The following is a 23,503-nucleotide window of genomic DNA, read 5'->3' as shown; positions in this document are numbered from 1 at the left end:
GAGAAGAAAAAAAGGGAAAACGATGAGTAACTCGACTCGACTGTTTTTTTAGCGGTTTAACTTTAACTAAGCCGCGACGATTCTCGGCGGATCGCAAAAAAGCGCGAACCGTGTCTCGTTCGTGACTCCGTGCGAATACGTTGCGCGGAGAGCCGCGGCTGAATTACGTTTGACGTGGGATTTTTTAGACGTCGATTGTGTAGAGTTATCTCCGCCGCCTTTCGATAAAGCGACGATAGCATCGCGCCCGATATCAGTTGAGTCGCCGCACAAGAATCCTGATGTCCATTAGGAATTTTATTCCCTCGTCTCCCTGGCGCGCCGAACTCGCCGATCGTGTCTGCTCGAAACGATCTATTTTCGCAAAACTAAGCGCGACATATCGATGGCAAGAAGACGTATTAGTTCTCTCGCAGTTTCGCGATGCTGTTCAAATATCATCAATTCAAAAAACATCAGGCGGTCCGCCTGATATCTTTGAATAAAACGTCATGTAAATTCTATACGAGAATTAGAACAAATTAGAAATAAAAAAAAAATGAAAAACAAAAGGCATTTTGTCGGATTTAACGTCGGGGCGACGTTTATATAGTTCTTTCATATTGTGCGTGTTGTAACATCAACGATGGTTACATTATGTATTTCTTTACTCGATAGTGCAACAAATAAGATTTAACAAATTATTTTTAACCGCGATCCATGCTTCCACGAAATGGAAACGGCGAAGAAAAGTTTCAAGATACATTTAAGACACATCGCGAGAAAGATTTATAAGCGTTTATAAAAAAAAAAGAGCACGTACGACACCTTTATTAATCACATAATACATTTATTTTCAGTACGCTAAGGTACGCTAGACTGTACGTTTTTGGTTGCAGTCAGAAAGAAAGAAGACGAGCTACCTTCTGTTCATCGGTAACAATAACACCGACTCCTATGCCAGAAACAGAGCTTCGCCCGCTTTCTCGTTAGCGTTTATACCGCTTCTGTATGTCAACCAGATCTTTTACTTATACGCTCACTGGACGCTAAAGAATTTATAAATCTACACAGACTCAATAATTCCGTGAAAACGCAAGTCCAAAAGAAATCTATCGACGCGAGAGGGAATCGCGAGATTCTCTAAATCATTCCGTAAAAAAAAATCAGATATTCTAGAATCTTCGCTTTCTAGACTTTTCTCTCCTTTCTCGCTTTACTATACAACGTTTACGGACTATCTATTCATTTTAGGAGAGTAGAGGAAGAATTGTCTTGACGCATACGTCATAAAGATAACGAATTGCTCATTTAATTGTAAAATAATATAAATTATTCGCTTATTAAATGAGAGTCACAAACGGGCATTTTATTAAGCTATATTGTATGTAACGAATAAAAACGGTGAATAAGCAAAAAGTAAAAAAAAAAACCGATGAGTATTTGTCTATAAAGCTGATGAAAAAATATATTTAATCGCCTGCAGACATTCTCTCGCCTCGTGTCTTGTTTGCTCAATGTTATCTCGCAATAGGATTCGAATTGCGACGAAGAAACGACGGCAGAAAATCTACTTTGAAAAAATATTTGAAAATATACCTAAAAAAAGAACCGTTTCCTGCGGATCAACGTGCAAATCGATAAACATTTTGAATGTTCAAAAACGATCAAGTGCCATGCGTGACTAATCGTTTACATTAGGAAAATATACGTTGAATATTTGTGACAACTTCTGGAGGCAGCTCGGAAAAAAGTGCATTCCAATCGTTCACAAAATCTCGCTGAGCAGACTTGATAAATTCCATGACGAGATTTTGCGTTTCTGTAAAAAAGAAAAAATATATTTGTAATCCTGAGAAGAGAGAACATTGTAAAGAGAAAATAAAAAATGCTATTTTTTAAACAAAATTACGTGAAAATAAATTACGTAAAAATATATGCGACATTATGCTCATATTTGTTATAGAATTTATTTAGAGATGCGAGTAAGTTAAAGAAAAAACGAAAGCATACTTTAAATTTTTAAAAGAATTTCTTAAAGTATTTTTAAAACGTTCGTCTTATTGATCAAATACTCACCGACGTCGACAGTCTTTTCTTCGTGTAATATGATAACTGCGACTTTCAATAACGTATGAATGTAAGACTGCAGGAGAGTGACTCCTGCTTGATATAATGTAAGAATACTTTTGAACACGGCTTTATGTTCCTGGAAGTCTGCTTTCAATGGTAACTGCTCAACAAAGACTGGAAATACTTGTTCAAGTGGCAAATTCGAATAATTCGTGATAATAAGTCGCGCAATTGCCCCAACCACGTTATCACGTGCAGCTGCATCTGTCTCTTTTGCAATGGCACACGATAAAGTTTGGAGAATATTAGGATAATGTCTGTGCAGTAATTGTTAAGGAATATCAAAGAAAAATTTTACTTACGCAATTACTTTCATGAAAATCTGTTATGTAATAACTAATAACTATAAAAAAAACTTAGAATCGCATCTTTTGTATGTAAAATGGAATTATATGAAAATAATATTTTTTATATAATGCTTACTATGGATATTTTAATTATAAAAAAAATAATTATAAAAAAAATTAAAGATATTTTTCAAATATTTAATTTCAAAATATCTTCTAATACTAGCTTTTTAATACTCAAAACAATTAGATATCGTTGGACAATAAATAATTGCCAAACTTGGAAAGATAATTAACATTTGATGATTCATTGCAAAATTACAGAAAAGGATACGGATAAACTACTTCTTTCCCATAGAAAGCAAGTTCTCCGATTCCGAAGAAGCAATTGCTACGAACTTCGCTGCAAGGGTCTTGGTTCCCAGTTTGTAGAAAAGCCGGAAGTAATTGCGCGACAAACATACCCGTCATGTGTTTAAGCCCGGGCAAGCATTCAGCTATCGTTCCAACAGCGAAGGACCTTTGTCCCTCCGAATTGTCCATTTTCTGTAAGCATTTGGCTAAGCTAAAGTTAAAATTGCGAATTTTCAGAGAAATGCAAGTACAAAAATCGCCAGTACCAGTCTTTTTATAAAGAAAGGCAACATGGTCTGAAAGTAGTGCGCGAAATCTTCTGCTGAGAGCACTCTTCCCAAACTAGAAAATACTGTCCCCGCGCATTCTATCAGCAACTCGTCTTGTTCCGCTTCAGTATCGATGCCTTCAACTTCCTCCTGATCCTGACACGCTGTTTTGCCTTCGATAAAAATTATAATTCCAAATTGCGCATTGATTTATTAAAATATCGAACGCGAATGAAGTACACAACGGAAATACCTTTCATTACATCCATCACACAATTTACTATAGCTTCTTTGTGACCTGTACCGACGATAACATCCGATTTGACTTCCCTTAAAAGTTCCTGGTACGCCTCCAAACCACAAATGGCGACTGTCGGCTCTTCATCTAATCTTATTAGCTCCGACAATTTCGGAATAAACATGGAGAGAGCTTTCAACAGTGCCTCTTTACCTTCATCGGTATTGATTTTCGAGAAATTAATACAGAACTGTAACAGAGCCTCTATACTCGCTTTCCGTATATCTTCTTGAGGATAATTGATCAACTTAAAAATCTCCTCGAAGGATTTTTCGAGGTACGGCATAAACGCCTCTCTGTAACAATATTTTTATTATAAACACGATCAATTCAGTTATTAGCTAATGCATCCAAAAAGAAAAAAACTTACTCTGTGTATTCGGCAATTTCCTTCAGCGCCATTACACTTTCTTCTTTCTCTTCCATATAAGCGTTTTCAACACTGTAACCGTCAATCTCTTCGTCATTATCATCCTCGTTATCAGTGCACTCAATGTCTTCTTCCTCTTCATTCTCGGTATCGCTAAGATCATCGTAAACCGTAAGAGCGTTGGCTTCGTCGTCCTTAAAGTGCATCTACAACGATGACATTTACATATTACATTTGCGCCATTTCCGTAGTTTTGCTCGATTCTCGTGATTTGTTCAATAATTACCAAAATCCCATCTGCACTCTGTATACTCATTATCATGTGCTTGACAATTTCGGGCAAGGTTACAGCCATCTCCTTCTTCATTACCGTGCTGATAGCGGCGAACAATCCGTAGAGAGATTTTCGCAAGTCTGGGTCGATCGTATTTCTCAATAGTTTTATTCCGAGATCAAGTGACGTGGCTGCCAAAGGGGCGAAGTGTTTCTCGCCTATTGACCTAGCTATCACTCCGAGAGTATCTAAAAAATATTAGAGAGATATAGAAAAAATATTATAATTACAGCTTCATTGTAACGCAAGTAACTAATCAAGCAAAGCAATTCTCACTAACCGACTGCTTGAACTTGAAGACACATGTTTTCCTCGCTCGGCTCGGTGGTAAGATAGTTGTTAAGAATGTTTATGATTGTTTCAAAGTACGGTAGCATATGCTCCTTGCTGGCACAGGCGGCGGCCCCTATCGCGCTCAGAGTGAGTTCCTTCACGTGCGGCGACGTATCCGCGTTCAGGATATCGAACAACCTTTCCATCAGTTTGGGCAAGTACGGCAGGATCCTCTCGTGCAAGTTCTCGCAGAACATCTCGAGAGCGTAGAACATACGGCCGACCGCGTGCGGTTCTTTCTTCTCTTGCTTAATGTACGTGCACACCTGGCCGAGATATTCAAACAATACGGGCAGCAACTCGGACGAATACTGCGAGATCTCCGGTTGCAGATGCTCGGAGTATTGCCCTAAGGCGTAAAGGGCGGCGTTGCGCACGACGGGCGAGGGATAGGAGATTCCTTCGCAGATACATCGCAGGAAGAATTCCAGGTAGTTGGAGCGAATGTATTCCGCGCAACCTTCCGCTAACACTGCTATAGCCACGTACGATGTCTTCTTAACGTAATCGTCTGTATGTCGGAGTCCAGGTTCGATATGTCGCAACTGTGAAATTAATATCTCTTCACTTTGGAACAGCCTTCTTAAATCTGACAGAAAGAATAATCAAAAAGGGGGCAACCCCAACAACCAACGATTCGCGAAGACAAAAAATGCATACTTAATGCGATCAATATATCAATAGAATTCTGAGAAATATTAAAATATTATACATAATTATATAATAATAAAATTTTCTGATAATTTAGTTTCTCGCGCTATGAAGTGAGAAAAATTCGAAATATAAAACCCATACGTTATCATCAAATTATAAACAAATTGTAACGATATTACAATCAATATATTTCTGATATTATCGACAAATTATTCCGAAGCTTACCAAATGTGGAATTAATTTCTCCGGCGGTAAATGCATCGCGAGCAAGTCCAAAGTTTGAGTAGCGCTCGTTAAAACAGTATTTTCGTTATCCGTATTTGAATAATCGTCGTCGTCGTCCGGCTTGCTCGTCATGACTGCGAATAACATGTCTGGGAATAAAATGCAAGGATCAATTAAGCCTTCTTATCAATACACACTAATTACCGACAATGAGATATTAAGATCACTCACCGACGATAGGCTCCACTAATTTGTGCTTTACAAGAGCCTTTTTCTTCAATCTCGCCAACCAGCCGATAAAACTGATCACTCTAACTTTCAAGACTTCGTCTATACGTTTATTAGCGATGATCGTAAGGCACATGTGGACAAGAGGTTTCACGTGGGGCGTTATTACAACAATCATATTCTCGCACAATTCGTCCAACAAGTCGAAACTTTGGATGGCAAAGGTGTCGTGATCGATTTCAGTTAAAGCCTGAACCGTGGCCATTACGAGCGGCATCATTGTAGCGTAAGTATGGACTGTCTGGAATTACATACATTCGTCACAACAACGGTATTTTACAACGATCAAGATTGGGGTGACGCGTAGCTACGTGTAGGAACGATCGACTCGTAATCGGCAGGTCCCGAGTTCGATCCCCGACCTTCACCCCATATACGCAATTTTCAAGAGGTTTTCTAAGAGATTTACCTCGACGTGCAAGAGATTGATTCAAGAGTTAAAAAAAAGTTTTTTACCAAAAGTGCACGAGATAATAATTGTAATCCGTTTCGGGAACGGATATATACTACATAAATAAATGATAAACTCACGTAAACACACAATGACAAAGTATCGTATACATAAATACAATACGCAATAATAGAAAATTTAGCAAAAACACCGCGTACGATACTAACCGTTTCGTCGTGTTTAGCTACAGGAATGAGATGTCGCAATGTGTTCAAAATGTAAAAAGCGGCAGGGTTCCCTAAGCTCTGAAGACTGCTCAACGTTTGAGCGAGCAGCATCACCAGGGATCTGGCATGCGAGGTATAGGCATCCGGAGTAACGTCTGTCATAATTGATAAAGCGTAAAGGCCTAGCTAGAATAAAATATTTCATATCACAAAATAATGGAGACAGACTCTTGAATATCTTCTTGAAATAAATCTCCAAATTAAATTGAACTTTTCTTGGTTGCGCGTTAACGAACATGATATTAAACATGAATTTAATATCACTTTGCAAAAAAAAGTTGATATTAAGTTAAGTTTAAACAGTAAAAAGTTGATATTTAATTTTTTTTTACTTACTTCTTTATCCTCCAATCTTTCATTAGTGATTAACCGTTGCACGTAATGTATAATCTCTGGCCAGCTGTTTGTAGGTAATTCATGTTTAACGATGACACCTATTAATTGAGCTATATTATTTCTAACGAAGTTTTCCGATTCGTGTTCTAGGGCCTGAAAAAAAGATGTGTAACAGTTGACATGAAAAATAAAATTGGAATAATCATAAAAACTAATTAAATAATAAAATCTCGAGTTTTCTTGTCTTTGATATTTTGCTTTAAAATATCTCCTTTGAGATTTGTATCACTCTTTTTTTCATTTTTCAATCGATCAACTTCAAATAATGTGTATATACAGTAAGTAAACTATGTAATGGAAACAATGAATAAACTCAACAACAATACAAAAATCTACGACTTAAACCATGGCATCGATGCGACGTATTATACAACGTTCTCACCTGTAATAGAATTTTCTTAAATTCGGTTCGTATAGGTATGGACAATTTTGTCCAGTACTTTCCTTTAGTGTAACGTCTCCTAAGAATGAGAGTCGCATACTGCCGTACCTAAAACAATGCGTTCTCATGTTTGGTTTCAAGGTACGAACAGCGTGCGAATCAACTTAATTCCGCGAGAAATCACAAACCTCCGGGCTCGCCGATGTCACGATAAGTTGGCACAAAACTGGCACGCTCTCTGGAGTCTGGAGTACCCTCTTAAGCTCCTTGGTTGCCTGAAATTAAACACATTGGATATGCGGAATGTGATGCCGAACCATTTCGAGAGAGTTACACGATGGTTGTCTAATACTGCAATGGATAACAATAATATAGCAGATAATCAAAACGGAAGACAGGCGAACTGTAGATTACTTCGCGAACGAGACACTGTCAAGCTGAGACGTACAACTTTGCGAATTCGAGTGAGATCTCACGAACGAAACGAAAACACGTGTTCGCAACGAACCTTTCAACAACAGGCTGTCCGATTTAACAAAGGCGAAAGTATGAATATACGAACCTCCTGTATCGTAGCACTGTCGGACACGAGCAGATTTAACAGTAAGCTCTCCATTTCTCGTTCTCCCTGGTTTTTTTCTCTCGCTTCAGCCGAAAGGTAAAAATTCGCACGAGAGACGAGAGCACAGACGGAAGATCGAGCCGACCGCAGCCCACCGCCGCCATTCGGATCTACGAGCTACGAGGCTACGAGGGCGGAGGGAGTCGAGTCGAGGGACCTGTTATTCGGAGTTCGGAGCCCGAGCCCGAGCATCGTGATTCATGTGATTCAGACCTGTTAGCGACGTCTATGCGGATAAGTATGCGCCTCGCCGTCAGATGGCTCGGCTTGCCATTTTTCTCTTTGTTTTCTTCTTTTTTCCTCTCTCTCTCTCTCTCTCTCTCTCTCTCTCGCTCTCTTTAAATCACACCGATCCCGCTGATGCGAGACGCCGCAAAAGGGGAATGCGATTAAATATTAAATTGAAAAGTGGCACGTGTGTGACGATCAACAAACGTAAAGTTCTTCCACGCGGAAGCTCGGCCGAAGCAAAATATCGAAAAATACACGCGTAGAGCGTTCGCGCGACTGTAGCTATATCGGGCCGTAAACATCTTTAGTTTTTTATATTTGATTTTACACGTTTGAAAATAATATTTTCTAAAATACGTTTTATCTCTGTCAGAGATAATACCTGGTGATTATTTAATTGGTGTAGAATACTAAATTTGTATACCGTATGTCTAATACGCTACTATGCGCGATTACCAACGATTGGTCATGTCAACGCCCTTTAATCTCCATATGAGACACGGTAAGTAATTATATTTTGCCTGCTAAGACATTTTTCCATTATTCTATATACTTTATTAAATTCTATGTATTTACAATATATTATGCGATAGTACGAGTAGTCTTATAAATCAATATCGCGGCCTTCGCAATTTATTAAAATTTTCAATGTACAATTTTTGTGCAAAATCGACACAATTATTATCACAATTATAACTATAAGTCTTCGAATTTTGTCGTTGCAGTTAACGATTTACTAAAAAAAATTTTCAAAGCGTACGTCTTATTCATGTCTACATAACTATAAAGATAATCAATTTTGTGCAATTAAAAAATCTATATGTATTTTATGAATTTCGTGATTAATTACGTAGTAAATACTATTATTGTTATACCAATTGCTAAAGTAATTACTCTTTTATCTTCGATAATATACTCTTCAATCGTAATCGCACTGATAATTAGTTATACATAAACGTGATTTATTTCGGTCGATTATCGTGTTACATAATTAATTAATCGGATATAGCGAAATGAAGATATCGTTATATCGACACAGGTATGTGTGTTATTTTTAAATCAGACGTTTTTATCAGTTTTATCAGTCGTCGCTTATCATTGCGACGCAATCTTTCGTGTCTGGGGACATTTTCTTTTTTCTATCTAAACATCGACAATAATCTTTTTTTATCCAAGCGTCCGCATAGTCTACATCACTAGTCTGCTCGCTCTGGATCTAGTCTTCCCGCATTGTCGACCAGTTTATTATTTTAGAGCGAACCCCCCCCCCCCTCCTACGGGATGCCTGTCCTCCGCTGCATCCCTCGTCCACTTCTCTCTCGTCTCCTTCCCTCTTTCTCTCTTTCCTGCTTTCGTTCACGTAGGCCCCTCGAGATAATGCGGTCATCCAGATTTTTTCTTCTTTCTTTATTAATACTGTTTTAAAAATTCACCCGTACTGTGAGACGATTAATTGCGCGCAATGCACGCATGCGTATGATGCATATGACGATGATAAAATGCGCGCGTGCGACAATCGCTGGTCGCGGTTTAGCTTGCACCTTTCTTACTTGAAATTCAATATGCTTATGCTATACGAAAATTTCAAACGCGCAAGCGAACCGGCAAACAATAATCTGTCAGCAGATTATTGACAGATTTGAGTATAGAACGTAGTTCGCAGAACCCGGCGTAAGCATGAAATATGACGACGGATCGCTGGCGAATGCAGCTTCCACAGCTTTTTGTTGATCAAATCGAGCTAGATACATCCTTTTGTTATATATTCCGTAGAGAAACTTCGCTAGATTTCTGCCAATATTTTACCGATAGAATTTCTGGTGATATTCCATCAAATCCAATTTCTTTCCGCCGATGGTATTTATAAAAAACACGTAATTTGTTTTCGGCGAATTAGCTCTGTACCAGAATAAAATTTATGAAAGGCGTATTAAACTCAACCGTTTCACTCGGGATTAAACGCATTTTTATGCAGGGCTGTCTTCAACGCGCGTGTGCGATACTTGGGGATATCTTTATGCGTTCTCCACGACATGAAGCTTGACACGAGTGTCGGCACTTGAGCTGTAAGAGCAAATCTCGAGACTTACCTTCCTTGACCTCCTTGCGCTTCTCATCATTTTTATTACCGCTCGTTTATTTGATACATAGCTTAATTAATTAAGTTTTCTTAACGGATAAGAGTTCGCCAGTTACGTTGATGCGATTGTATTATCTTTCGAATAGAATACAAAGATATGATTTAGAACATGTTGCTTTACCATTTACATGTTATTAAAAGCGATACAAATTGCTATCGGAGTCATCGAGATAATTTATATATAATTGTAAGGTCTGTGTGTATTATCATTGCGCGTTTAGTATAAAATCTTTTATTTAATTGAAATATCAAATTAAATAAAAAATTTGTATTTTTTATTTATTAATTTCTAGCAATTCAGTCTTCAAATTATTACGGAAGAATTGTTTCTTGAATATATCTTTCTCATTTGTCTACATCAATGACATTTAATCAATTAACCAAAACACAAAAGACATAACTGCTACAATTTTTAAGACAACTGGGTAGAACGATATAACCACGTCGTTATTATGTATTTTGATTGAAGTTTTCGCAAATGTATCGACAAATTTTCCATTTTTGACTGAGAGAATTAAAGTATTTCTTACTTCGCGCGAGACTTATCTTCCTCCTCCATGGAACTAACATCGTCTCGGCAACACGAACACCAAAACAGCACGGAGGCTGTCAGCGATGTCGTTGAGTGACTCTTCTTGCACCTCATGTATAAGCATTCGTCGTCGGCTTAACGTGCATTCCGCTCGCGACGTTCTCGCTAAAGAAGGATTCCTCTCCGTGCTATCTCACTCGCTTCCAATAGCTGGAGAACTTTCGATAAAATTCGGTCACGAGGTCACTTTTTCAAAGTTGAGGGAAGATCTCGATAAAGTTCCATTAAACTGCCTAGTCCTCGGTTCGTGTAGCATCGATTGTTTTCCGCGAATTTAATATATGTAATACATATAATATTAAATTATATAATGCTTTTTGTAACAATTGAAATATATAGCTTAAATAATTAATCAATTAATTAATTTTATAATTAGTACGAGAAACATTAAATATAAAGAAAAAAGGAAATCTTTAGCACCCAAAAGCCTTCTCGCTACCCTACAATTTTTTTCTTACTTCTCTTCTCGTTTCTCTTCCGCAAATGTTTAAGTACTTGAATCGTTGAGATTGTTCATTGCAATAGCAATAAAATTGTATTAGCGAGCAATGATATATTGTGCAATGCCAAAACTATTGTATATATTTACATTATTACAAATAAGGAAGAGATATGTTCGCAATAATTTTTATTATAGATTATATTCATATATATATATACAAATTAGTTACTGGAAGCGAAAGGATTGAGCGTTCGTAATGCATTAACGTTGATTATATGTGCATACATTTACATTGCGTCCAAGTGATTTCTTCGCCGTAGCATGCAAAAGAGTAATTATTTCAAGCCTTGCGTTCACGCGAAGTCTGGAAAAACCGAGTAGAACAGGGACGTCCTAATTTCATCGGAGGGAACTTACCTCATAGATAATCTTTCTTCCGTGCCGTTTCCTCCAACCGCATCGATAACGTTCCAAGATCAGCGCTAATGTCAGCACTATTTCGGGAGGTGACAAGGATCGAACGCCGGCGCCGGTCGCGTTTTTCCGCGACAGAGGAGCGCGATTCCCCGTGGGTCTTACGTTGCCGATTTTTCCAAAAGACGACGAGGTCGGTGTCTTTGAACACGTGACGGACCTCTCTCCTCTCCGCTGTTGCTCAAATAAGGCGCGACCGTCGACCTAAAAAGGCTGAAAAAGAAGAAGCCTTCCGCCGCAGTCACTTTTATGGCGGGCAAACATGCCCTTCCAACAAACGTGGCGCGCAGAGTTTCTTAACGGCAGCACGTTGCTGTCTGTCGCTCACGGATGCATCCTGTCCGTCTACGAATATCTCAACATTTGAAATCTGACGTTTTCGAGATACAAATTTATTCGCGCGGGAATCGCGCAATCTTTATTTCGTGAATATAAATATCTCTTTTTTCGTAGCGTATTAATTTCTTACGGAACACTGATCGCGGTGTTTTATTTTCTTTTTTTTGTATTTTTCCTATACAGAATGAAGAATTTTTTTAAATGTTATAAGAAAGTAAAGAAGAAAACTCGCTCGAAGTTTGGAAAGCCGAGTCATCCGTCACCCGATGACGATACGTCTCCGAACTGTCCGATGACTGGTATTGGGGAATTTGCCAGTCGAGGCGATGTAAATATCTGGGAGGAATCTTCCGCGATATCAACAAACTGCTATCGTCACCGCAAAACCATTGTGACGTAAATGACTTGTGTAGGGCTGCCGTTCAGTTGGATCATTCGCATTTATAGCATGCACGATGCATGACACCCCCTTGACGTCACAATTCCCTTGTCTCGAGCAAAATCTATTTTGATGTTCTTAATCATCATAGTTAAAAATCACAGTAAATTTATCACAGTTGTAATTTTTTAATAATATTTCTACTATGTTCCAAGCGTCATTGAAAAATTATATGTTTCAATAATCTCTTAAAATTTTATCATTACAATTTTTTAATTACTTTGCGACATTTATTCTTATTTGCGCAAAAACGTAGAAATGTTTTTATAAAATGTGACTGTTTTTTTTTTACAATTATTAATTTATTATCCTAAATCTCAAAACGGTATTTTAATTTTTTAAATGTAAAATTTAACAAAATCGTTTATTAAAATCCATTGTTTCATGAACAGTTACCTCATTAAGTATACATATCTAATTTGAATAATATTGGGATGGAAAATCGGGCACGAAATCAACGAAGAGATCGACAAAAAATTTTCTTAGCAAACGTTATTTAATTCTACAGACTTACTTTCAGCATCCTAGACTTAAATTAATTACATCAATAAATCATAAATACAGATAGGATACGGTCGAGATGCATTCACGTTTTTTTTTTTAAAGCGGACGTATCTCTCGATGCGCGTCGCGTTATACGTGCTTGAGCTACGAGATCGATCGGTATCTTTTCTTTTCCATAACTATATTCTACATTTTTCTTTTTACATACTTCGCTTATTCAAGCAAATCGAGAATCAAGTTGTCCCTTTTTCGCGTATATTACTCATCGATTTATAAATCGAATACATTATAACTCGACTACAAAGATCTTGAAAAATCTGCAATTCTAGAACTGTGCACGCGTACTTAAATCAGTGTCTTCCAATTCTAAGTAAGGTAAATCAATGTTAACGAACTTAATGAAGCATCAATTTTTGTAGCTAGTTCTTGGCTATTGAAATTATCGTCTAATCGCCTATCGATTCGAAAATATGTGCTATAACTTTTAGAGAAGAAAAATGATAAAAGCAAACCAAAAGATTCAAGATTTATAGCTATAGCTAAAAAATTGCCACTTTCTGCGTATGTTTCCGAAGAGACGACAACGGAATGCACCGTAATGAGAGAATTTAACTTAGGATTTGCCAATTCTTGCTCACAAAAATGCGAAGCGCTTCAACATTCGAGATACAAAAGTTTCGATACGAAAAAACAAGTTAACATGTTTATTGACTTTTCTCCTTTTTTTTTTCAGAAAAAAAAAAAAAAACGTTTTCACATACTGTACTTGATCTGATCGTAGTACATCGTCGTAGGAGGAGGTGTCGACGCGTGATGAATATTCGTGGAAACTGTGCCAGGTATGTTGGATATGCTCAGACCGCCGATGTTGCTCAGATTTAATGAACCCAGCGAGCTCAGAGAGCTCAAGGTCACCGAGCCTCCAGGGTGCGCGAAATAGGATGGCTTCCGGTCAACGATGCCGCCGCCAGAACTGTTCGAACTGGAGCTGGAATTGGCGCACTGCATTTTTATCCCTGAAACAGATCGGCAGATTATCAATTATTTCAAAGCTCTCTACGTATCTCTCTCGCATAAGAATACTTCACAAAGAGAAACCTTCTTATCAACCTAGGATTAATTTTTTCTTATCGAAAATACCATTAAATTGCTGCCTTAAAAAGTTGATACCTCAATCTTAAATCATCCACTTAAAATCGGCTATTGATTTTTGTAATCTTTAGTAGCTTATAACTCAAGGGTCAACGATACGTATACTCGTGCAAATATCTCTTCATTTTGACGTAAAGTGTGAACTCCAAAAATATTTTATCCCGATCTTCAAACAGTCTATACGTATCCGGATAAGATTTCATCCAGTTTTGCTACTTAAGACTGCATGCGCGGTATAAGAGTAACGGTGGAAAGAAACGAAAGATCTCACGATAGAAATTGGTATACTTGGGCAGGCATCCATAAATCTAAAGCTCCGCCAGTTCTCAAGTAGTTTCCTCTCGAGCGACCACTTCACTCGTGTCTCGATTTTGTTCTGTTTTTTTCCTTTCTCTTTCGCATCCTCATATTAATTTTTGCTTTTCACAAGTGGATCACGGATTCGCTTGATCCCCTTTCAAAAATTCTCCCTCTGTCCTTTTCTCTTTTCTTGCTCCTTGCAATATACCAATTTTTAATCCTTTGGGAATCAGTACCTTAATTTTCTCGTGGTTTCTCGAAATTTCAAAATTGTGTCATGTCATTCCTCGTTCCTCGAAGATCGGTTCTCTCAATTCGACGTCGCGACGCCTGTCGTCCACGTGGGTGGTCCGATGGCGCTGCTGCCAGTCAAAAATCCCTCTCCGTGGATCCAAATGCTCTCGACTGTGCTCGCGCCATTTCTTCTTCTTCTTCTTTTTCGTTTTCTTTTTCTTTTTCTCTTTCTCTTCTTCGGGAGCGCACACGCGGCAGCGCCCGCGCGAGGATGCTGGCTTTCAAGGAGCACAGAAGTCGCTTCTAACCGAATACCGGCACAACAGGCCATAGTTCGAAGCAAAGAGATCGCGCTCCAGAAATATACGGAGAGCGCGGCGTGTAAGAAGAGTAAAAAGGCGTGCCTACGTGGCGTCTGTGTGGATCGATCTCGTTTACACTTCACTATGACTGACGGAAGACGAACAAGAAGAAGAAGAAGTCTGCGGTGCACGGTGGAGGAAGCGTGGGTGGCGGCGTTTATCTCTGGTCGATTCGCGTTGTATCGAGATACAGAGGGAAGAGACTTACCCTCCTTAATCGAGATTAGGCCGTTCGCAAACCGGGATATTTGTAGAATCGTAGAAACACGCCGGGGTGAACATTTTTCGCCGGTATACTTCGCTCAAATTTGGTACCTTGTATACGCGTCGTGTCAAATTACATATAAATAAAATACGTATGGAATTTTAGTTTTTAATTTGCAGAAGAGGCTAATATACAATAAATAATCTGACCATTTTTTTCCTATTATGCTTAAAAAGCATATAGCTTTCCTCAAGAAATGTCGCAACTTTGTCCAAAAGATTAAATTTAAGATTGAGCCGAAGACTTACGAGAGTTTAAACGAACAATTTGCGGATCTCGACATGCTGTTGGTAAGTTAACACCATAAATATTACGGTGCTCCATTCTCCGTAGGGTTAAGGCCGAATTAAGTCACCTCGTTTATACCTCCGATAAATATTTAGGCGATAAAAGATTCGAGCGCGCACTTGCTAGCACGCGGCTACGCCGAAGAGGCAAAAAGCTGCATTTTACGCGTGTTTTGTGATTATTTTTACGATGCGTCTATCTTGTAGTTATCATACCGCCTTCGCCAAAGAAATGATTTCTTGTTAAAATATTATACGACACAGAACATTCAAATCTAAGAAAATTTACGTACAGTTACATAAGCTGCGAATAAGATATCGCGAATTCGGTATGATATTAAGTACGATATATATTTGCCTCGCATAGGGAAAACTGGGGAAAACTGTCAAGTGTTTCGTTATACCGCTTGCCATAAAACGCGGTGTTAACGAGCGTTTTATTATCGCGTTGTCGAACGCAGACGCTGGCTAAATTAATCTCGCGAGAAAAGGAAACGACGCGCCTCGACGTCTCGGTCTTACGGCGGGTTACACGTGTTAAGTTACAAGGTACAAGTTACGAGCCCGAAGCGTCGTATAGGCGTGACAGGAACGTCGCCACGGTTAATCGTTTCTGTCAGCGGCGACGACGTGCACTGTATCCACCCATCATGGTGTATTCCATAATATTAATCTTTTTAACATGCTATTATGATCGCCCCCTATAATTCTTACTGACACAAATTATCTAAATACACTTTGTCATATGTTTTTTATTTTGAAATGAATTGCGTGAAAGTAAACGGTAGTACTCAGGATTCATTATATTTAATGTCGCGCATGTTTGCAGATATAATTATATTATTAAGGCATTACAGATTTATTTAGCATCATATGTGTAATTAAAAAGAATTAAATTAAATCGAGGTGATATTAGATACGTTCGTACAATTAAAATTATATACTGTCAAAGTGGTCGGACATGAGAATAATTTCAAGCTGAGTGGATCGAGTGAGAATTATGCTTTCCTAATTAAACTTTACCTCTTCTATATATGCATTTGACGAACTTTGACCTGGTATATACCCATGAAATTGTAGCTATAGAGGAAGAATGGAAGGCTCGAAAGAATAGTCGTACCGTGGTTTCACTTTGCAGGACACGGCGCCTGAAAGATCGTAAACTGTCTCCAATTTTCCAGATGGCCCCTGAATGACGTCGCGGACCCGTCAACGTTGTCCTCGCGATGCAAAGAAAGTTCAAAGGTCACAGGCACCGATTTCGCTTCGTTGCATTTGTACGCGTCATGTTCCGCGGTCTCGTGATTTATTCAAAACTCGCACTTTTCAAAAATTTTTCAACAACGCAGATAGCTTCTGACTACGTCCTCGCATTATCTTCAATTATCGCTCGCATGTTTATATCTTACGCCTCTCTCATGTTTAGATCGTTCCGTGTTTCATTATTTGCAAGTTTTTTTTCTGTTTTCATTACACATTTTGTATATTACAATTTTCGTATTATTATATTACTAAAAATTACATAATTTAGGACTCAATATTAGTCCGTTTGTATATCATTAAAGCTTCAGAGACGACTTATCGCATACACATGTAATATTTTACAATGTTCTCTAAAAGGTTATTCATATGTAAGTTATTTAAAAATAATGCGTAAGAACAAAAAAGCTGTTCTAAAAATTATAACTTATTTGCAATGCTTTGGCAATTAATAACGCGATTAAAAATACGCATGTACCCAGCAGAATGGAAAATACCGCGCCGCGAAGACTCACCGTGGTCCGCGGCAGGAGTCTGACATCCGCTGTGCGGCGAACTGACGTTGGTCAGAGGGCTGCCGTTACCAGGTTGCTCCTGCATAGATTGCATGGCAATGTTGACGTGACCGGCAGCATTGTTGACCCCCGCGAGGCCGTAACCGACATAATAATCCTGTCCGGGCGCTTGAGTGGTGGGCGTCGAGTTGGCGCACTTGTAACCCATCATGGCCTCGTCTTTGTAATCAGCGTGATGCTGAGAATGATGTTCCTTTACCGTTGGGAATCCGTCGGCCGGCGGCCTGTAAGTCGTCAGCTGATCCTGGCCGCGGCCACCGAAAGACCCGGGCTCGCTTTTAAACGTCACCAGCTCGCCGTTTCTGTAGACCGACGGGGTCGTCTCGCTGCCGGTCTTGTACGTGACTTCGGTGGTCTTGTAGGTCACCTCGGCTATCGGCGGCGCGGACTTGTACGTCGTGGGTGGACCCTCCGGGTACGCCCAATCGGCTGACACCGCCGCGCTCGGCGCGTACATCGCGTACTCCTGATAGTTTTGATACTGGTTCTGATAGCCGTTCGCGTACTCGATACCGCCGGGTCCGGCGGCCAGATTCTCGTACGGGCCGGGCGTTTGCACGCCGACCGCGGGACCGGCGCCCGGAGAGTAATATTGCGTATACTGCGGCTTCAACACTTGACACTTGCGCCGAAAGCCGCGTGGTCGCCGCCGAAAACTGCCCTCCTCGAACATGTATTCGGTGGACGGGTCGATGGTCCAGTAGTGACCTTTGCCGGGCCGGCCCAGGCCCTTGGGCAGCTTGATGAAGCACTCGTTCAGGCTGAGATTGTGGCGCACCGAGTTCTTCCAGCCCTGATAGGTACCGCGGAAGAACGGGAAGCGCTGCTGAAGAAACGAGTAGATCTCCGAGAGGGTCAGCCTCTTGCCCGGACTCGACTGGATCGCCATCACGATCAGCGCGATGTACGAGTACGGCGGCTTTTCCTGGCGTCGCGCGCCTGGCTTCCTCGCCTGCATCTCGTTGCTCGTCGGATTGCACATGAGCGGTTCCAAGCTCGTTTCCTGGGGCAAACTACCCGCGCCCATCGGCAGCACCGCCGATCGCGCGGCCACCGTCGACGAGTTCGGATGCACGACGACCGTCTGCTCTTGCTGGTGGTGATGCAGGCTGCTGGCGTCAGACTCGTTCTTCATGCTCAGCCGCGCGCTGTCGGCGCCGACGTCGCGGGGCACCGACGGCACGATCACGCTCCGGTCCATCGAGCTCTGGTTTCCCGATCGTCAAAGTCCGCCCGTGACGAGCATTCTACACGCGCCGAGTATATCTTTCGGATTTCCACGGCGCGACACAGGCACCACGATCTTCGAATACACTACGCGCGGCGGTAACGCGAAAGATCGCACAAAAAACCGGCCTTCTTGTCGCTACGCGATGTGTTTTACGCGAAAATCAACGTTAAGCCGATCCGATCGAGGATCCCATCGTTCCGCGGAGCAACGACCCCCGTCGCCGCCGAAGGGGACCTTCGCCGCCTTCCAGTAAGCGCGACGCCGAGGTCGCGGATATTTACACGGTCGGATGTAAATTGTTTGCGCGATTCCGCCGCGGAGGGGTCAATTATTTAGACTTGCTTCGTCGGGGCGCGTAACAGGCTTACGTCGGGGCTCGAGTCGCTATGATGCGCCGCTAAGTGTTTTCGGATGACTGCCGCTCGTCTCGCACGGCACGGGAGCGGAATCTGGACCGCGTCGATGACGTTGATCGCGGCGTGACAGGGTCAGAAACGGGCGTCCCCCCACGTGGGCGGTCCGGACCAAGTCGGGCACCCGAGACTCGGATTGGCCGTGGGCTGATGTTCACGAAAAGCCGAATGTCGCGCCCAATGGCGTCCCGAACCGCCCTTGGCTCCCAACGTCTTCTCCTTCGGTCGTCACGGAATTATGGGGAAGTGAATTGCGTAATGGCGTTATTCGGATTCGTCGGTCGATGGTGCGTGACATCGTATGGCTTATTACGTTTCGTTACAGTTATTACAAGGATATTACAATTATCCGCTCGGTGCTGCAAGAAGAGAATAATGGGATAGGATCTGATATTCGCTTGAAACGAGGTGAAAGTGCACACCTTAAGAATTGAAGAAATATATTTGTAAGAACCCGCATAAAAAAATACATCATTTTAGAACACTAAAAGAATCTAAAGCCCATATTCAGCCCGTTCTTATAATATTTTAAGACCGTCTTAAGTAATGTCTTAAAATGCTAATGTGGCTCTGTGATTATGAATGAACATCTCAAGATTATATATCCTTAAGACGGTCTTAAATATAAGAACGAATTATGAATACCGGGGTCTAAGAATCATCAGGGATACCTCAAAATTTCGAACACATTCGGAAATGCTCGCTTAGTTTTTCACTAGTGGAATCTAAAGTTGCAGAAGATGCAAATCAGGCTGACGTTCGTGAAAGAATGTAATTTTCACGAATAGTAAACGAGTACAAAAACGTCTAAAAGTGGTCTAAAAAATATCACGAAACTTTAAACGTGTTTTTTTAAATTGCGTTAATTTATGTGGTTCTATGGCTCCATCGTGCATTTAGTGGATGATGACGGATCAAAAATACAATCTGAACATATTTTGATAAAATTATAATTTATAATGTTTATTCAATGTTATCCTTTTGCGAGAAAATATCCAAGTCGCTCCAAGATCATCAATCCTATAAATCTTCTAATTCTCAAATTAAAAATCTGAAAGTATGTTATAAAGTTCTATTTAAATTTTAAATTTAAATTTTACATTTTTAAGGTTTTGTTTGCCTATTTATACTTCACCGAAATATCCAATCGCTATAACTAAAGATCTATTTAAAAACTTGTCGATATATTTCCATAAAGGAAAAATTAGCTCCAGATTGATTAAAGTATTCACAAATGTATACATTAATTTCCGAATATTGCGAATGTATTTGACTATTTAACGCCAGTTTATTGACGTAAATGAAAATTCCCACGACGAAGTAAACTGTAAACGAAGCGTTCGCCAATACCCTTTGCACAAGCGGATCGTACTTAGTTTGCTTGAAAATTGCAAGTGAGTATTGCTTCGTCGGATATCGCTATCTGTATACTTATACGATGAGTAATGTATCCGTCTTCGGAACCGCGCGATGCACAGCCGCGAATGCATACGACGCGAAGATGAAGGAAGCTATTGGTCCGTTTCTTAGCCAACGGGATACTGCGGGTTTTGCTCCGCCCGTTCGTAGAACCGCCTTAAGCTGTTTCATGACAGAGTCGTCGCCCGCGCCGTCGTAAAACGCCAATTTTTTCTTCGCGTGAAAATCTCCTATGCCGATTTTCTTCAAATTCGGAGCCAACATATTGCTGCTGTAAAGCTTTAAACTCGAAAAATAATTAAAGTTATTTATTTATTTATTGCTATAGCATATCGTCTACGTGTTTCAATTAAAACTTCTTTCTTCAAATTTTATTTTCGGCGTTTTATCTAGAAGAAGATAATTAACTGAATGTCCGTCTGGATTTCTTTTCCGCGAGGATTTCGAGAATTTAAAAATATATTATTTCGAAATATATGTAAACTAATAAATTAAAATACAGATAACATTTTCAAATATATGTGCATTATTCAGACATCCAGTAAACATTCTTTTTCTTTTAAAGTAGTGGATAAAGAATTATCACACACATTTTGCCTTTGTGGTTCAAATACGACACCGAGAGAAAAAAACCGCATTTTTTTCAATAAAAAGATTAGGCTAATTCGATATAATAAAGGGCAAAGAACGTCTTCTTAATCGAGGGAAAACCCGTCAAGATTTCAAATAATCCGATAAAGTTTAGAAGAATCTGATTAGAAAAAATCCTGTCCGAAAGATCGGTTCTTTACTTGGTTAAACGCAACTCTGTAAATCCAAGTGTGTAGATTTCTACATGCATATAAACGTTAAAAATGACACATTTGACTGAAGCTCGTTTTACATGTTTTGTTGCGTGTTAAATTAACACGTTTAATCGTATACGTTCAACCGTGTTAAATAACGTCGTGTCGGTTTAAAACGGTAAGAAATGTGTGAAAAGAGCTTCAGTTAAAATAACACACTTGGATTTGCAGTGCGGATAATCCGATTTACATTATGTCCAATCAATATAGATTCCAAGATCCTGATGATCAAAAATTTCAGATATTAACTTATCTATGAAATGTTTAATGACCTCTTCTTCTAACTGTGAAGGCTAGAAATAATTTTCTAGCGGAGTTATTGGCTGATGCGTGTGTAAGTTTTCTAACGATGCTCATCAGGCAATCGTCACTCGATACCAAAGAGGACCGTCAGTGATCGAAGTGTCAATGTCGATCGATCGGGACGAGATGTTTATTCGCCTTCACGCGTGACCGAGTATCGAATGATGAACAACGACAGAAAGAGAGTTCATGCCTTATCACGGCGCCCTGTTCCACGTGCTTCACTTTATTGCGATCCTTGAGAGACCAGTCCGGAAGGGATGGCACTTTCGAGCGGTCGTAAAAAGGAAATTTTACTCGCGTAAAATACGAGTTTACCGTGCCCCCCCCCCATCGAGAGAGAGGGAGAGAGGGAGTGTGCGTGTGTATCCATTAAACGAAAAAGCAGAGATATTATGAAATTACGAAACGTATCAGATAAATCAATTTATATAAAATTTATTTATTTATTTGCAATATAATAATTAATAACTTGTTATAATCGTCTACCATGTAAAAAATCTATTTAGATCTTCTGTAAAATTTATTTGCAATAACTGATAGTCACCCACCAGATAAGAAATCAATCTTTAACTTAGAAACTTTTACTCAAATTTGTAACAAAGATCAGTAACCTCTCATACTCGATTGCAGCAATAATAAATATTTAATTTCTAAATATCAGGTGGTGCAGGTTTTTTTTTTAAATCACGTCCGAGAAAGAAGACAAAGAGCAAGTAGATCTATTCTGTCAATAGTTTGTTATCAGCCAAATTGGACATTAGAGAAATGATGGTCGAAGATGTTAAACCACACGGTGGATGCTGCAGACCACGAATTCTTAGGATGAGTTTGTTTGCCTTAGAGCAAACGAGCCGACGAAAGAGGAGCAGCGCGGCCATCTTGTCTCTGTCTTCGTACTTCCTCTCTGCAAAGAGCGTCAGTTCTTCTCTCGTGATCTGCGTCATTCATCCGTTTTCTTGGCTCGTCTGCTGTAATTGGGATAACGAATACCGATGTTGATTCTTCATTTTAAGTTCTTCGGAACTTCAGAAATTCTATAAAAAACGGTTTACTTCAATACAAAACAAGAATATTCAATCAGTTAATTCAATCAGTCGGCACGCGAATATAATCTTTGTTCGTCAATACTAAAATAAGTTCATTTTTTGACTCCATACTTTTGCAATAATTATTTTTATATTTAGCTTTCTTATATGTTTATGTGTATATGTTTAATATTTAAAAATTGAAAAATTCTTCTTAACAACGTATTATTAAAAAATTTACATTACTTTTTAACGAGACCTAATCTTTAAAAAATACATAAATTATTAATTTTGTCATGCTGTGTCAATCGTAATTTTAAAACTGTCCTTAAGTTAAACTCAAATCTTATATAATTCTTTCACATCTTGTAACTCGAACACATTGTGTTTCAAAGAATACAAATTCAGAACTCAAGATTGGATATTAGTACGTGTGAACTTTTTTCACGTAAAGAGAACTTTCTCTGAAGAGAAATCTGTGGAAAAGAAAAAGGATATCCATATTATAATTATATACGCTTATATTTAAATGTCTTTAAACGAACATTGGCTGGAATCAGTGGAGACTGCTTATACGCGCCAGTAATGTGGGTCTCGTGTCTTAAGGGTTGAAAGTCAAGTGTTTTGGTCCTCGTGATGATCGCTCCTCTCCCCCTCCTTTAAACCGAAGAGCAACCCTCGTGTTGCACCGCCTGTTTACCGTTTTACTACTTTCGAGCCCTCCCGTGACATTTTCTGCGACAGCCTCAAGTGCCTCTCCAAGGGAAAGTAAATTGGCTTCCGCCATAAAAACCGGAGGAAAGTGGGAAGATGCGTGGCACATCTCGGGTGACAATCAAATATTTGTACACAAAATACTTGGATTACTGACTTTAAAGGGTCTCCGCACAATGAAAAATATAAGAAACGAGGAACAGATATTAGCGATTAGGACTAAAGAATCAAGAACAAAATTGGATGCACGATGAAAAATACAGGCAACAAGAAACAGCAGGGAATAACACAGGCAATAACACAGGCAATATATTTTTAACCTATATATCGGAAGCCCCGTATTAATGCTACA

General features: G+C 39.6%; 2 protein-coding genes across 3 annotated transcripts; both read right to left on the bottom strand.

Annotated features, from left to right (window-relative positions):
• Nucleotides 1–783: 783 nt before the first annotated feature.
• Nucleotides 784–7,805, bottom strand: LOC143902310 (importin-4). 2 transcript variants are annotated; one of them, XM_077415092.1, is made up of 15 exons: nucleotides 7,543–7,802; nucleotides 7,169–7,255; nucleotides 6,981–7,088; nucleotides 6,539–6,691; nucleotides 6,143–6,328; nucleotides 5,468–5,765; nucleotides 5,237–5,385; nucleotides 4,305–4,902; nucleotides 3,977–4,212; nucleotides 3,691–3,896; nucleotides 3,276–3,616; nucleotides 3,020–3,195; nucleotides 2,734–2,945; nucleotides 2,059–2,369; nucleotides 784–1,801 (listed from the first exon to the last, which is right to left on the bottom strand). In XM_077415092.1, exons 1-15 carry the CDS (start codon nucleotides 7,594–7,596, stop codon nucleotides 1,677–1,679), a joined length of 3,240 nt encoding a protein of 1,079 aa, XP_077271218.1. In that variant the 5' UTR covers nucleotides 7,597–7,802; the 3' UTR covers nucleotides 784–1,676. The 2 variants fall into 2 exon arrangements, with proteins under 2 accessions (XP_077271218.1, XP_077271219.1); XM_077415093.1 differs by lacking the exons at nucleotides 784–1,801; nucleotides 2,059–2,369 and having other exon boundaries at nucleotides 2,760–2,959; nucleotides 7,543–7,805.
• A 4,822-nt stretch (nucleotides 7,806–12,627) lies between these two features.
• Nucleotides 12,628–19,254, bottom strand: LOC143902536 (uncharacterized). The gene is made up of 2 exons (XM_077415523.1): nucleotides 17,139–19,254; nucleotides 12,628–13,779 (listed from the first exon to the last, which is right to left on the bottom strand). Exons 1-2 carry the CDS (start codon nucleotides 18,397–18,399, stop codon nucleotides 13,517–13,519), a joined length of 1,524 nt encoding a protein of 507 aa, XP_077271649.1. The 5' UTR covers nucleotides 18,400–19,254; the 3' UTR covers nucleotides 12,628–13,516.
• Nucleotides 19,255–23,503: the final 4,249 nt, after the last annotated feature.

This window comes from Temnothorax americanus, unplaced genomic scaffold (assembly GCF_048541705.1).
Source record: "Temnothorax americanus isolate GAGA-0224 unplaced genomic scaffold, ASM4854170v1 Scaffold4, whole genome shotgun sequence".
Taxonomy (NCBI): Eukaryota; Metazoa; Arthropoda; class Insecta; order Hymenoptera; family Formicidae; genus Temnothorax; species Temnothorax americanus.
This window is presented reverse-complemented; position numbering and strand designations above follow the sequence as displayed.

Coding starts and splice junctions, on each gene's coding strand:
- LOC143902536 (XM_077415523.1), bottom strand. CDS start 18,399: ATGGACCGGAGCGTGATCGTGCCGTCGGTGCCCCGCGACGTCGGCGCC. Junction 13,780..17,138: donor GACTCCTGCCGCGGACCACG/GTGAGTCTTCGC, acceptor GATCTGTTTCAG/GGATAAAAATGCAGTGCGCC.
- LOC143902310 (XM_077415092.1), bottom strand. CDS start 7,596: ATGGAGAGCTTACTGTTAAATCTGCTCGTGTCCGACAGTGCTACGATA. Junction 7,256..7,542: donor ACAGTGCTACGATACAGGAG/GTTCGTATATTC, acceptor GTTTAATTTCAG/GCAACCAAGGAGCTTAAGAG. Junction 1,802..2,058: donor AGAAAAGACTGTCGACGTCG/GTGAGTATTTGA, acceptor TCTTTTTTACAG/AAACGCAAAATCTCGTCATG.